The sequence below is a fragment of the Lycorma delicatula genome, chromosome 7 (assembly GCF_047948215.1).
Source record: "Lycorma delicatula isolate Av1 chromosome 7, ASM4794821v1, whole genome shotgun sequence".
Taxonomy (NCBI): Eukaryota; Metazoa; Arthropoda; class Insecta; order Hemiptera; family Fulgoridae; genus Lycorma; species Lycorma delicatula.
Genome location: NC_134461.1, coordinates 14,097,022 through 14,111,364, shown reverse-complemented (window position 1 = coordinate 14,111,364; position 14,343 = coordinate 14,097,022). Strand labels below are relative to the sequence as shown.

The 14,343-nt window shown below is 34.4% G+C and overlaps 2 protein-coding genes across 2 annotated transcripts in view; both read left to right on the top strand.

Moving 5' to 3' along the window:
- The window catches only part of LOC142328042 (uncharacterized), a 40,264-nt gene extending 39,752 nt beyond the window's left edge, over window positions 1–512 (top strand). The window contains exon 8 of the transcript XR_012757157.1: window positions 276–512. The gene's annotated coding sequence lies outside the window, so the exon portion shown is untranslated. The remainder of the gene's footprint in view (window positions 1–275) is intronic.
- Window positions 1–14,343, top strand: part of LOC142327907 (uncharacterized) — a 53,215-nt gene that overhangs the window by 5,230 nt on the left and 33,642 nt on the right. The window contains exons 2-4 of the mRNA XM_075371271.1: window positions 276–517; window positions 5,611–5,704; window positions 13,923–14,051. Of these exons, the coding sequence (XP_075227386.1) occupies window positions 276–517; window positions 5,611–5,704; window positions 13,923–14,051 (465 nt within the window). The remainder of the gene's footprint in view (window positions 1–275; window positions 518–5,610; window positions 5,705–13,922; window positions 14,052–14,343) is intronic.

Here is a 14,343-nt window from a genome sequence, read left to right as displayed (position 1 = left end):
CTGTTTTTTGATAGGAAAATATGATTATAATGCTTAAGATGAAGATAGAAAAAGATATTAATTATTGCCTAAAACTGATTAATATAACATATTCATCAAATGGTTACACATGTTTAAAATTTTGTAGATTAAATTCTAAATACATAGTTAAGTAAAAAATCCACTGTCATCAGAAGAATGACTTAATATTAAGATGCTTAACACTTACACTTAAATACTTGCTTATTTATGAAATTTAGTTTGGTTTATTGTTCTATTTTATTTAATTTTTTCAGGTTGAATTACATTTTTTTAGAGATATGTGTCAAGTATTAAGCATATTTGTCCATTGCGTAAGCAAGAAATATGCTATCTTTAAAGATCCACGATCTGAAATTGCCCATCTTGATATAATCTCATTGACAAATATCACCAATTTCTTAGTAAAAGTTGTTAAACGTTTTGAAACTTACATCAATACTACATATCCTGCTCAGCCTGATCATACTCTGGATGATTATAGAAATCTTATTTTAAAGTAAGTTTCATTTATTTTGTGTAATGTGAATTTTTTGCAAGTAAGATTCATAAGATTCAATCTTATTTTGTTCCCACTTATTAGTTTTCAGTGTTCAACACTGGTGATTTATAGTTTTATTTTTTGAGGATCGTTCTGAAAATTTTCTGCCTGACAAAGAAAACAAAACTTCTTCAGAAATTTTTTTTTAATTTTTCAACATAGTCTTTGTAGTAGTAAGTAGCCTTTCTAAATAATACATTTTGACCAACAACTTTACAATTTCTTAATACCCTGAATATGATGTGATTCAGCGAGCTATTTCTTCAGGTTTGGGAAGAAGTAATTGCTGACAACCAATATGGTGCATGTGAAAACACGTGGAAGCATAGGTCATGGAGTCTTGTAGCAACATCCAGAGATGTGTGTGCATTATCAGGTGCACACCTGATTGGTGTGCATTATCATGTTGGAAAATGGACTTTTTTTTTGGTCAGATGTAGACATTTAACTTGAATATAAGCTCCCTTCATTCAATCCATTAGTATAGCGTAATATTCCTTGGTGGTAGTTCTGCCCTTTTCCAAAAGATTGTAACCTTTAGAATTCTTGGAAAGATGGAATCGTAATTTTTAAACAAAAAGAGTTAAACCTTTCACAGTTCTTTATTACACAAAGATGTAATGAACAGCTTTGTTCACATAGCTTGAACTTTTTTTATGAATTTTTATCAGTTTTCTTATAAAAACTTTTGCTATACTTTATTGCAACAATAAAAACAACGAAGCACACTCCTCTGAAACTTTGCAGTACGCCATCTAAAGGATCATATATGACTAATATCATAATCATTTTATCTTACTTCTGCCATCTATGTGTCAAGCACATTTTTGAATGAGTGTCGAGAACTTTTTGAATGACCCTGGTATATTAACCATAAGTTTTAAAATAGCAATAGTAATGCTTTCTTAACCATGAATTGTACTAGGAAAAGTATTTAAGTAAAAGTATTTGTTAAGTTTTAATATCATGTTTTCTTATTCAAAATATTGTAATGGTAGCTTGATGTTGTAGTTACATTTCTTGCCGCTAGGGCTGACGACACGCATACACATGATGAAAGTAACAAGGTGTCGCACACCCTGCGTTGCGCAGTGGCTCGTTCCAAAATCCTTTTCCCGCCATGATGTTTAAATTTGTTTATGCGGTTGGCGCACCAACAGAAGCAAGACATGAATGTGATTAAAGGCAGAATTATCAAAAATAAACAAACTTTTGAAACATAAAAGAATAACATTTATTGACGTATATGACAATTGGCGTCGAAATGTGGATTTTTACTCTAATATTTATAAATAGGAAGTGCCGTACTCACGTGTGCGTATACATGCACTTCCAAATAAATATGGAGTGTAAGTTTTTTTTTTATTTTATATAAAATTTAATTGACTGTATGTGGAGTCGAGAATTATGATCTGAATGATTAATTTCGTTTATTTTTTAGCGATATAATAATTTTTCTTAATAAACAATTTACCTTGAATTAATTATTAATGTACTATTAGATACAGAGCGGTTCAGAAAATTAATTATTTTAATTCAAAATGAAAATATAATGGAAACATTTTATATGAAATAGAAAATAAAATGGTTTTCATTAATATAAAAACCAAAACCGACCCTTTTGCAAATATGAAGAAAAATAAAAAATGTTAACGGAAGACAAAATCGACTAGAGTTCGAAAGAATTCGAAAGTATCCAAAATAATACAACTACACGTCTTATTGCCAATTTTTTTTTTGCATTTAAATATCAATATTTTTCCTTGACATAAAATTATTCATGAGGTATTATAAGAACATTAAATAGAAAGATAATTGGGGAAATAACACGACGGCATATTTACATTTGTATCAGAATAAATTTGTATAAAAAAAACACTGTTTAAAAGCGAGTAGTTATAAAATCGAGAAAATTCAGAGAACAAACTATCCGTGTAAAAGCTAAAACAGAATTGTGTCTTCAGAGAGAAAATTCTTTTCTGCTTTGTCCAGGTAAAAAAATGAGTCAGAGTTGTAAAACAAAACGGAATAAGATATCAAACCTGAACGCAGAACAATTGTTCTCTTTATTGCACGCGGTTTAAAATGGTTTACCTAGAAAATCCCTTGCATTTAATTTGACTCATTAGAAAAATATGTTTATTGAATATCAAATTATTTTTCACTAAACAACTTATTTTATTTTTTTTTCAGTATTATAAAGTAATATTCATTTTGGTATCCGTAAAAAAATAAGTAATATCTCATTTTCCCGTGTAAATTAGATTATTAAAAGTAATTTCGTTCAAAAATTGTTTTGCGATAATATTTTTAATTAAACTAAAAAATCATCAATTCCTAAGATTGACCAAAATAAATAATATCAGATCTTTAGTTATAAAATTTTAAAATAAGTTATCTCCCATTTAGTTGATTTTCCATTTTAACAGCATTAAATAGTTTCACATAATAAATTGAAAATAATATTAGTAAAAAAAAATTTTATGAGCATAAAAAAAAATATCGTTGATTCGATACCGAACCCCACGAATAGCAAAAAGAGTCTTTACCATAGAGCTACACACGCTACACAAAGACTTTGTGTCAGTTGCACTTCATAAGATGTGTCCCCTGTTTGTTTGTTTAGGTTTTCATTCATTATTTTGAATTTTATCTTAATTAACAATCAATTTCAATACTCTTAAGAATCAATAGACTTGTATAAAATTATTTTTAATAAATATTACAACTTTATCAGTACCAAATAATACTATTTCAATACTAATTGAAAGTGAATAATCATTAATAAATATTAGATTGTTAGCTCATTTAATTAATCATCATGTTTATTTAAAATTTTGTAAACTTTTTGTACAACTAAAAACTTTTGTCCCAAAATCCCTTAATTTATATGTTCAAATAACCCAGTAGAAAATGAGATTTGGGACGAGCGTATACGCATGTGCGCCGAATACTGTCCGCTATGTTACTTTCATCAAGCGCATGGACTTCTTTGTTACACTCGTGGTGTGGACAAGCTGCAAGATGGTGTAGTGGGACGGTAACATACAATGCATTTAGTTATTCAGGCATTCGTTTACGTTAATTAAGATTCAATATACTTAAAGTAGTCTGTATTATTAATATTCAATGTGCTATTACTAAACTGAAATCAAACTACAACAAACAAGACTACCAGATATATCTAATCAAAAATGTATTCTACAAATGAATAAATACTACATAAACTCAATATGGATTTGTCTATTTATTCAATCTACAACCTAATCAACACAAACAGTATTTAATTTAGTTGAACATTTTTGAAGTGCTGAATTAATTCACTGACACTCCAGTATGACTGTCATATGCCATGTAACAATTCACATATCCTTTCAATTTTGAAAATAGACTGTGAAACATTTCCCTTTATCTTGTAGGATATGAAACTATCACATTGAATTTAAATAGGATAATCAGTTTATTTTGATCACACTGAATTCTGTATAATCGCACCTAAAGTCAAAAATAATTGACTTTGTAAGACTCTCTGAATAAAAATACTGATTTTCAAACAAACAAGGGAGCTCTCAGATGAGGAATACTTGAACAATAAAAGTACTATTTTGCTAAAAATAGTGCCTATGCAAATGAGGATTTGCCATGGGACATTTTTCCACTTCCCATGAGGATTTCCTTGGTTCATAAGAACACCTGTGATAACTTTTTTGTCATTATTTTTTAGATAATGCATCTGTATTATATGCACAAGTGTGTCACAAAGACTCTCAGGACTTTTCGTATAAATATTCTATTTACATGACTCCCTATTCTATTTGTGTAAATAATGAAAAAAATACATAAAAATTTCCTAAATTGCTTTGTTAAATGGAAAAAACTTTTTGATAAAACTTAAAAAAATCTTGTTGAGAATTTAACTCTCAACAAAATTGAACACACTCTCAACAAGAAAAGTTGAATAAAACAAAGGCATGTTAGAAAATTCTGTTGTTTACTTAAAAACAGTACACTAGACCACAGTACATTATACGTACCAGATTATTATAAATGTTCAAAAATGAGTCCACATTCTTCAATACATTTCTTGGCATGTATCTGTAGTGCTTTTGATGCTCTTTTTAGTTCTTAAGGGCTGTTGTTAAGTTACTTACAACAATGTATTTTTGTTTTGTATCCCCAAGTGTAAGATCAGGCGATCTTGATGGCCAAGAATGTTGACCTTCATGACCTATCTATTTCTCAGGAAAATGATTATTTGATTTAAGTGAGTGGAAATGGCACAAGAGAATTGGGAGGCACACCATTGTGCTGGAAGTATACTTTTTGTCTCAGCGCTTTTGAAGAAAGCACAAGAATTTCTTCAAGAATTGTGAAAGTGGACCTCAACATTTAAGCGGCCAGGTAATATGGACATCCAAACAACAGATTGTGAAGAAGGCGTTCATGTAGAACCATGTAGATACATGGTGCTAAATCGGTGTTGAAAATTGCCTTCCACCATTTCATGAGGATTTACTTCAGGCCATGTGTACACTCATTATGTAAGTTATTGATGGAATTTCGAGTGATATTTGCCTCGTCAGTAAACAAAACATACTTCTACAGTTGTCAATTTGTATTTGTTGTGTGGTTTGTTGTTTAGTGTCTTTTAGTATTGACTTTATTAACATTGTTAATAATGTTTTAATCACATCATTATTTTTTTTTTATAATAGTGTATTTTGTGATACTAGAGGAAATGCTAGGCCATCTTTTTTTATCTATGGAAAGACAATCTATCAATTCCCGATGTGTCCTGTGTAATGGATTCTTTTACACCTATCAGAATAAAAGATTATTATTTAATTAAATTTAAAAAAACTGAAATAACCCAAATATTTTTAATATAAACAATAAGTGCAATTACAGTTTTGTTGAAGTCTATTATAGAAAACCCTGTTTATTGCTTATACTTAATCTATATTTAAGACAACTTTTTTTGCTTGGTTTAAAATTTATTTACTAATGTCAACTATTAGCAATAATTTAAAAGTGAGGTAATTTTTTTCTAGGCCATTCTTCCTTGCTATTGATGTAATTATAGAAAACAAAAATGAGATTTTAAGAAAACCTGCAACAAAAACAGATGTTAAAGTAATTCAGGAGGTATTTATAATTTATCTTTCTATTAACATAAACAATTTATATATATATTGGATGGGTTAAGTTCTTTTTATTATATGTTTAATGCAAGGTGTCAAATCATATGGATACGGTGGCGGTACAATTCTCAGCATCTATTCTATTCGGGAAAAGTTTGATCAAGGTTGTCAACATGAGGACCATCGTGAGAAATATATATTGTAATAATGCTACTATATGGACAGTCATGGCAGTGAATTGCACATAAACCAAAAAACTTGTTTTCAACCAGATGAAGCATGGTGTGTTGGTTTGTTTACTGTATATGTTCACATTTTTATTGTCTGTTGAACCACAACTTTAATAAATTGAATTAATGAACTGTGATCTGTGATCTGTGAGTCTACCACTGTGTTAGTAGCTGGGTTTGATTGAACTGAATGATTCAAATCAATTGAATGAATATTACAAAAATAATAAAATTAAATTTACGTTTCAGGAGATGAAGCATGGCACATTGGTTTGTTTGCTGTGTCTGCTCACATCTTTATTTTGAATAAAGCGCTCTCTGGAAAAATGCAACAAAGTGACAAACTGTATTTGCTTTCTATGTGAATGTTATTTAGTTACAATTAGTAGAAACATTCAACAAAATAATATGTAATGAAACATAAACTATGTAACATTTTCATGGCAGGCTGTAGGCCTGCCCTTTTTCTAGTTGTCAATGGGATGTAATAGCTCTATTTTCTAATAACACCTCAAGATATGAATGGCTTATTAAAATAAATGCTACATCAGACTATATTATTGCTCTGGAGAAATGAGGATAACAATTACAAAATTGAAAAAAATTCTGCCATTGGAGTGCTTTGCTTACCGTTTAGTTTACTTGTCAATTCTTCAGAATACATCAGGTTGCTGATGAATTTTTAGAATTCCTTCCATTGGAAGGAATAATATTAGAATTATTATTGTTAATGTTGATGATGTTATGCATTACTAAATTTTTTTTTTTTTTAAAATTGGTATAATTATTGAAATTTTGATGTCTAAGATTAGGAAGTAGGAAGTTTTTGATTCGAGCTAGAATTTTAGTGTAACCTTTCTATTAATCCCTACTACTTAAATAGAAGTAGTAGGGATATTTATTTCCATTTTAAGTCTGGAAATATATAAGCCACTCATAGTTTTCCAAAATCATTCTTTTCTTTTATTATATTATTTTATTTATTTCTATTATTCTTTTATTTTATTTGAAAATTTCAAACGTTTCAGGAGCTCTATCCCCAAACAAAATTTTATCACTGCTGTTTGTTCTATTATAAAATCATAGTCATCATAACAATAGATTGTATCTGCCAAACAGGTTAAAACTTGTACATTATATAAAAAGCCTTTCGATGACAGATCACCAGCTCCTTTTCTTCTCCTTTATCCATTCTTCATCATTATTTGCTGAGTGGGTGCATGCGAGACTCTAGCTAGGTTTCAGTGCTGAGGATGCCTTAAGAAGACCTGAAGAGCCAGAGCACTCTTAGTTTCTTGTAGGAAACATGAACCAACTCAAGGACACTTCTTGACCAGTGGCTGCTAACTAGCCTAATTACTCAAGGGCTTACAGGAGAAGGTCGAGCGTTCTAATCCCTCCTCTCAGTATCCAACGATGATTCAACATTTCTATTTTTGTAATATTCATACTACGAGTAATTCTGCAATTGTCCCATCTTTCTGTGAACTTTTATTTCCTAGTACTAAGGAATTGTTCATCCCATTGTCTGAGTCATTCTAGTACTTCTTCCCCTTGCACATTGTTGCCAAAGTTGGTGTAACATTAACTTTTTAGAGGACTGAACAAAAAAACACCTGATGGTGGGAGACTGGAACTGTAAGATGGATGTAGCAACCCCTCCTGACCCTACTTTTGAATAGCTTCCAAGAATTACACCTTTTGAGAGAAAACCAGGATGTTTCTTCTTTATTACAGTTTCACTTTATTTTCTGGCACATAACAATAGTACTCGCTGTTTAATATATATTTTTCACTGAGCTTCTATTATGATTTATCAATGATACTTGACTTATGATTTATCAGTGATACAGATTTAAACTGTTTTTACAGTTACCTTAAAAAAAGTTCAGTTTTCAAACAACTGTTATGGATATATGCCATGGTCCCCAGCTTGTTGAACCGAGACTTTTTTTTGTTTATTCTGCCATTTAGGTAGACTCGCTAACACATAGCGAGGTAGGTATTTGACGTAGCCCGATGCTACAAGTGTCAGGGCTTTGGGCACACCGCTCTCCGATGCCGAGCGCAGACGGAGATGTGTGGCCACTGCGCCGCTTCAGAGCACAGGGCGACCAATTGCCCTGCCAGATCGTCGCCTGCCAAGTGCGCCGCCTGTGCCTTGGTGTAAGACAGTAATGCTGTACACCGGGTCGGGGGTAGGCAGTGCAAGGCGTACGAAATTGCTCAGGCTAAAGTTGTATAAAACACAGCTTATGGCGACGCCTGAACGGCAGGAAGCCCTCGAGGACGGTTTCCACCAATTCGAACGCCTGCGCCCGGGGCAGTTAATCCTGTACCATTTCCGGGCGGCCATGAGGCTCCTTGAGGAGTACAACCTTGAGGTCCTCTTGGTCCAGGAGCCGTACACGGTCGCGGATAGGGTGGTCGGCTTCCACGGGGTGAGTGTTATTCATTCTCGTGGGGGACGGCCGCTCTCTGCGATCGTGGTGAGCTGATACTTTGGTTGTGTTCTGGATGCCCCAGTTGTCTGACGAGCAATTCATCGTCGTGCGGATCACAAGGGTTACGCTCGATGTCGTACTAGTGTCGGGATACTTCCAAGTTGGATGGAGTATCGACGACTTGCTGGCGAAGTTTGGTAGGATTCTGGACGGTCTCCCGGGCACCAGAGTGTTGGTTGCTCTGGTTGCTGCGCGCAAGAGTTAGGTCTGCGTGAATAAGGTACCATCGCTGCCCCCTAATGCGGACTATCGTTAACCACGTGCGCGCTGAGCATCTTCGGATCTACCGGCGTGCCCGTAATGAATGCGTTCACGCCATCAAGGAAGCCAAACTCAAGTTCTGGCAGGACTCCATGCGCGATTGTAACGCAATCCCTGGCAGTTCGCAAAGACTTGTTACAAGCCGAAGCCATTGCAGGTATTGTCCAGTGTTCGGTGCGGGTTTGGTGGTCGAGACCACACATTAACATCTGTGGCGACTTACCAGGCGTTCCTGGATGTTTCCAGATGCTCCGGAGGGTGAAGCGGAAATCGGCGTTAGGGCGGGTGAAACACCATTCCCTGGCGTACGGACCGTGGAATCCGAAGATATAGACAGAGTGGTTTCTCGATGGCATTGAAGAAGGCACCGTGGATTGACTAACTTGACCCGGATATATTTTACCATCTGCTGCCTATCATAAGAGAGCCGCTTGGCAGACTGGGGTTGCTTTCCGGCTTGCTGGAAGGTGGCTTTGGTGACGGTGCTCTTAAAATCTGGAAAGGATCCTGGTGAGGTCAGTAGTTATCGACCTCTTGCCGGTTCTCGGCAAGTTTGCTAGAAAGGCTGATTGTGGAACGGCTCTGGGAAAATATCGATATGAACTGTTTTCTAAATCGAGGTCAATATGGCTTATGAAAGGGGTTGGCACCGAGGATTGCATCTTAAATGCTCTTGCCGAGGTGGAAAGCGCCGACTGCAAATACAATTTGGCAATTTTTATTGACATAGAAGCAGCATTTCCTTCCTTGTGTTGGAGTTCTGTCCTCTATGAATTGGAAAGCCGCAATGTTCCCGAAGCCTTGCAGGCCAAAGTGAGAGACTATTTGTCTTAATAGCTCGGCTCTGTTTAAAGATGCGCACCTAGTTGTGGAAACGTCCGTTACCAGGGGAAGCCTGCTGGGTTCCGTTCTCGGTCCTCTGATGTGGAACCTGGTTTTTGACGGATTTCTGGGATTGACATTCCCAGAAGGGGTCACGGCCCAGGCTTTCGCCGATGACTGTTCGTGGTAATTCACGAACGCAACTGGAAACTCCCACATTAAGTATAAAGGCTGTGTAATCAGCCGAGTAAGGGTTCATAAGTACCTAGGTGTTTTGCTTGATAAGTTGTTTTTTAGTAACCACATTAAGCAAGTTGCGGCGGACGCTGTCTCAGAGATACACAAACTTGGAAGGATTGCTCGAAAGGACTACGGGTTGTCGGGCCGTCAAATGTACTTGGTGTACCGAGGCGTCTTCGAGAGTATGATCGCATACGCGGCGCCAATTTGGGCGCATAGGTTGGATAGAAATAGAGCACTGCTTCAAAATTTAAGGAGTGCCCAGCGCAGAGCCTTAATAATATGGACTGGCGTTTTTAAAACAAACCTCCTACGAGGCTGCTACCGTATTGAGAAAGGCTTTCCCAATCGATTTAGTGGTGAAAGTTCGGGCAGCCATGTGGAAGTTGCGAATAGGTCGGGAGGCCGAGGCATTTGGGATGCGTTTTCGAGTCGGACCAGAACCGGAGCGGAACGGTGATCACAATGCACCGGAGCTAAATTTCGTACAGTTGCCCATCTCCCGTCTGCAGACTATGGAGGCATGGCAGCTTGAATGGCACACCACGACTAAGGGAAGATCCTTGTATAAGAATCTTATGTTTATACATTATTATGTTTATACAGGATTTGGGGGATGGTATGCCTCGAGTTCATTTTTAAGGGCAGCGGGTGCCCAAGTGCTCACCAACCATGTGGATTTAAAGCAATATCTGTTTCGGTTCCACCTAGCGGCTGATGATTTGTGTGTCTGTAGGGAGGTCCAGTCGAATGAGTATATGATGTTCGACTGCCCCGCTCTTGGGTGGGCCAGAGACCGAGCCACCCTGGAACTTAGAGGTCAGTGGGAAACTTGGCCGCTCACAAACGGCGAGTCAGTGTGGCGTCTTTCCTGAGATAATGGCTGGCCACCAGCCAGATATAAGCTCCAAGCGCTTTAAATGGTGTACAGGTACTAGCTGGCATTCAGCGACCGAGGCGTGACAGCTGCAATTGCTGTCTTTTTAGTTTATAACTGATTGTTTTATTAGTAACAAGGGAGTGCGTCTCCCTGATCTAGTTTTAGTATTAAATGAGCGGCTGGGACACGTAAGCGGGTGGTGAATAGCACCCTGCTTAAGTCACTCACGCTGATAGGTAAGCTCATTAGGAGCTTTTAGGAATTGGGTCGCTAAACCGTTTTTAGAGGCACAGTAGCTGTTTCTTGGCACTGACATTTGGTCTATGCTCTAGGGCGACCGAATGGGGTAGTGGCAGGAGAAATGCCAGTTAACCAACAACACATGTTAGTGTAGGGGCTAAAAGCCTGTGTACTTGAATTTTGCATGCAATGGGTTTTGTTACAAGAAACTAAAATCATTGGTCATTTTATGTATGTCTTTTGTGGTATGGTTATATATAAAAAACAGGTTTCATAAACTTGCTGTAACATATGTAATTATTGAATTTTATTCTAAATTGATGTGATCTACACCTACTTCCTGTTGTATAGCAACTAATAATAATAATAATATTATTAACACACAATTCTAAGAATTACATTTACTTACTTTTAATCTAGTCTAATCATGCGCTGTGAAGAATCAAATGTCAGATCTCTTGTAATTAGAAGTGGTTATTGTAGAAATATTTATTGCAGTGTATATTTTACTTAGTGAATAGCTGTTAGTGATTCTTTTTTTATATTTGTTGTGTTGTTTTTATTTAAGGCTTTGTCATCAATTTTGTGTTGTAAATTTTTAATATTTCAATAAAATTATTTTGTTTTAAAATATCCAAGTTAGGAGGAAAAGGTACAGTAGTCAGAAAAAGGTACAGTTGATAGTTAGGAGAGAGAAATTGTATTCAATGTAAACAATTTCTTTTTAGAAAACAATGCTGGAACTGGAATAGTGAGGAAAAACTGAAGTGCCAAATACAGTTGTTCAAGCGACAAAAGTATTAAAACAAATGGTCCAAAAAATTATAGCAGAAAGTAAATCAAATCAAACTTGAGAAGCCATGCGTATTTGTTTTGTCGAGAAAATGTGTAAATCGTCTCAGTACGGTGCAATTTTGATTGATTTGACATGGATGCTTTGAGGTGTTTCACAAATAAATTTTATGTAATCGAAAAATGTGTTCCTACTGTGAATAAGAATTATACGAAAAGCTCGGGAAAGTGAAATTCATTTCAAAGGGGTGAAAGATTTTTTAAGAATATTACGTAAAATGGGATTTACATGGGAAAAAACAGAAGCCAACCGGAAAATACTGCAATGTCTGCGAGCATGTTGTCAACGTTGAAAAAAGTGTATTGAAGATGTTTATATGATGCCCACATCGACAATTTTATGATAAATGTGAATTCAGAATCTGACACAAGCTCTTTAGAATATATAAATGACAGCGACTTTAGAATTTCCAAGCTAGAGCAATAAAGTTAGTAGAAAAAATAATTATTTAAAATATTTTAAAATAATAATAATATTAATCAGGATAACAAACTAGTTTTAATTAAATACATCGTACGTATTTTTAGTTACAAATATCATTTATATTAAACTGACAGTGTTTTCAGCCAGCCTAATTCCATGCCAAAAGTTTACTGAATGCTAGTTGTTTTTTTGTGCCAACTTAGAGATAGTTAGTGCATTTGGCAGCCTCTGTGGCACGAGTGGTAGTGTCTCGGCCTTTCACCTGGAAATTGGAATTCCGGTCAGATATGGCCATTATATTTTACACACGCTACAAAACACTCATTTGACATTGATAATTTTCTTGTATATAATATAACAAAATGTAAAACATTGCTGTAATTGCCAAAGCTCTTGTGAATTTCAACCTTCCAAACTCTCTAATCACCAGATATGGAGGTGCCCTGCAATTTTCACTTCTTTCTGCAAGAGAGATGAAGGCATTCATTTTCACTATGGACTGCAAGATGCAGCGAGGTTATGTGGATCAAGGATCCTCTCCATGCTTGCATTATCATAGACAAACTTCAGTTTTTCTGTTTCATGCTCGCCTTGGATTTTTGTTGTGTGCTTTGCCCAATTTTTTTTTTTTACTACTATTAAAAATTGCTTCAGTAATGTTCTGCCCTCAGTCTGTCACATGTTTCAGTCATGTCACAATAGAAACATCTATTTTATCGTCAATAAAATATTCTTAATTAATAAATCTGTGTATCGGTTTTCTATGTAACTTTGTTAAAATTATGTCCCAGTTACCGATGCACTTGGTTACCTGTTGATGAGTGTGGTTCCTCTGAGGCAGGAAAACAGTGCTTACAAGCAAGTAGACAAAATTATAGTGATCCTTTATTTAATCGCTTCGTAATTTACAATCCACCTTAATCTGACTTTGGTATTATGGTACTCCATTGATGATGCAGCTTGTTTTTTTATTCGGCTTTTGATGAAACCACTGAGTCGATCTTTTTGGAGGTGAAGTAAAATTTCATAAATTACTTCCTTAAAACTTGCTTTTAATAACAAATCAAAAAGCAGAAAAAAAATTAATTTAAACAAGTGTTAAAGATTGTAACAAATGTTATAAACTTTTAACGCTAACTGATATTTTTCACATTGTTTTTCTGGTGTTCTTATTTACCAACTGGTATAAGTTAATGTTAACAATAAATTTTGTGTAGAATTCTGTTTATCTATATAAGAGGAAATTGATGGTAATAGTAGTTATGTGTTCAGTCAACAAAATAACACCCAAAAATGCCAATTTTACACACACACAAATCAAAAATACTTTAGGAATTATCTAATGGTGTAAATACAGAAAATAACAGAGATTTGTGAATGCAATATAACAATTGCTAGACTATGTTACAACATAGATGCAATCTAGTTTAATTAACATCTGTAGAAATCTATATGTGAAAAGATGTTCAATCCGGTTTTCTAGGTAGCACAATGTTTAATTAATGAAAAATATTTCATTTTATCTTTTATGGGTTAAACTAATATTTGTTAAACTATTTTTTATTAATCTGAAAACAATGTACAGATTGAGTAAAATGCAATATTTATTATTTTTATTGGAATCTGTTAAAATGAGCCAATTGATAGGCTGAAAAATAAACATTTATTTTTACATATTATCTTATTGTTATCTTATCTTTTTACATATTATCTTATTGTTATCTTATCTTTTTACATATTATCTTTATTGTTGAGTATTTTTTTTCTAGTTGTATCGCATTTCTAAAAATCTTATTGATATCTTTGGAAAACTTCACAAAATAATTGGAAGGAAATTAGTGCCTGGTTCAATGGAACCCGTTATTGTAAAAACAAAATATGTGTTCTTCCATGCCCAGGTACATACACACACATATATATATATAGTTTTGATATTTATAAATATTATTTTATGTTAGTGTTTTCATTTCCATATTTATGAAATATAGTGATTAGAGAACCGGGAACACTCTATGCTGATGTTATTTTCAGCAATTTTAGGTATACTTTTCTCTGCAACTATAAGTGGTATAATTCTGAAATTTTTACCAGTTATTTTTATCAGAATCAGTGCCATTTACGTAAGTGATGAATTTTTTGAAATATTCAAATTTTATATAAAACTTTACCATTTAAAAAAATAATCCAGAT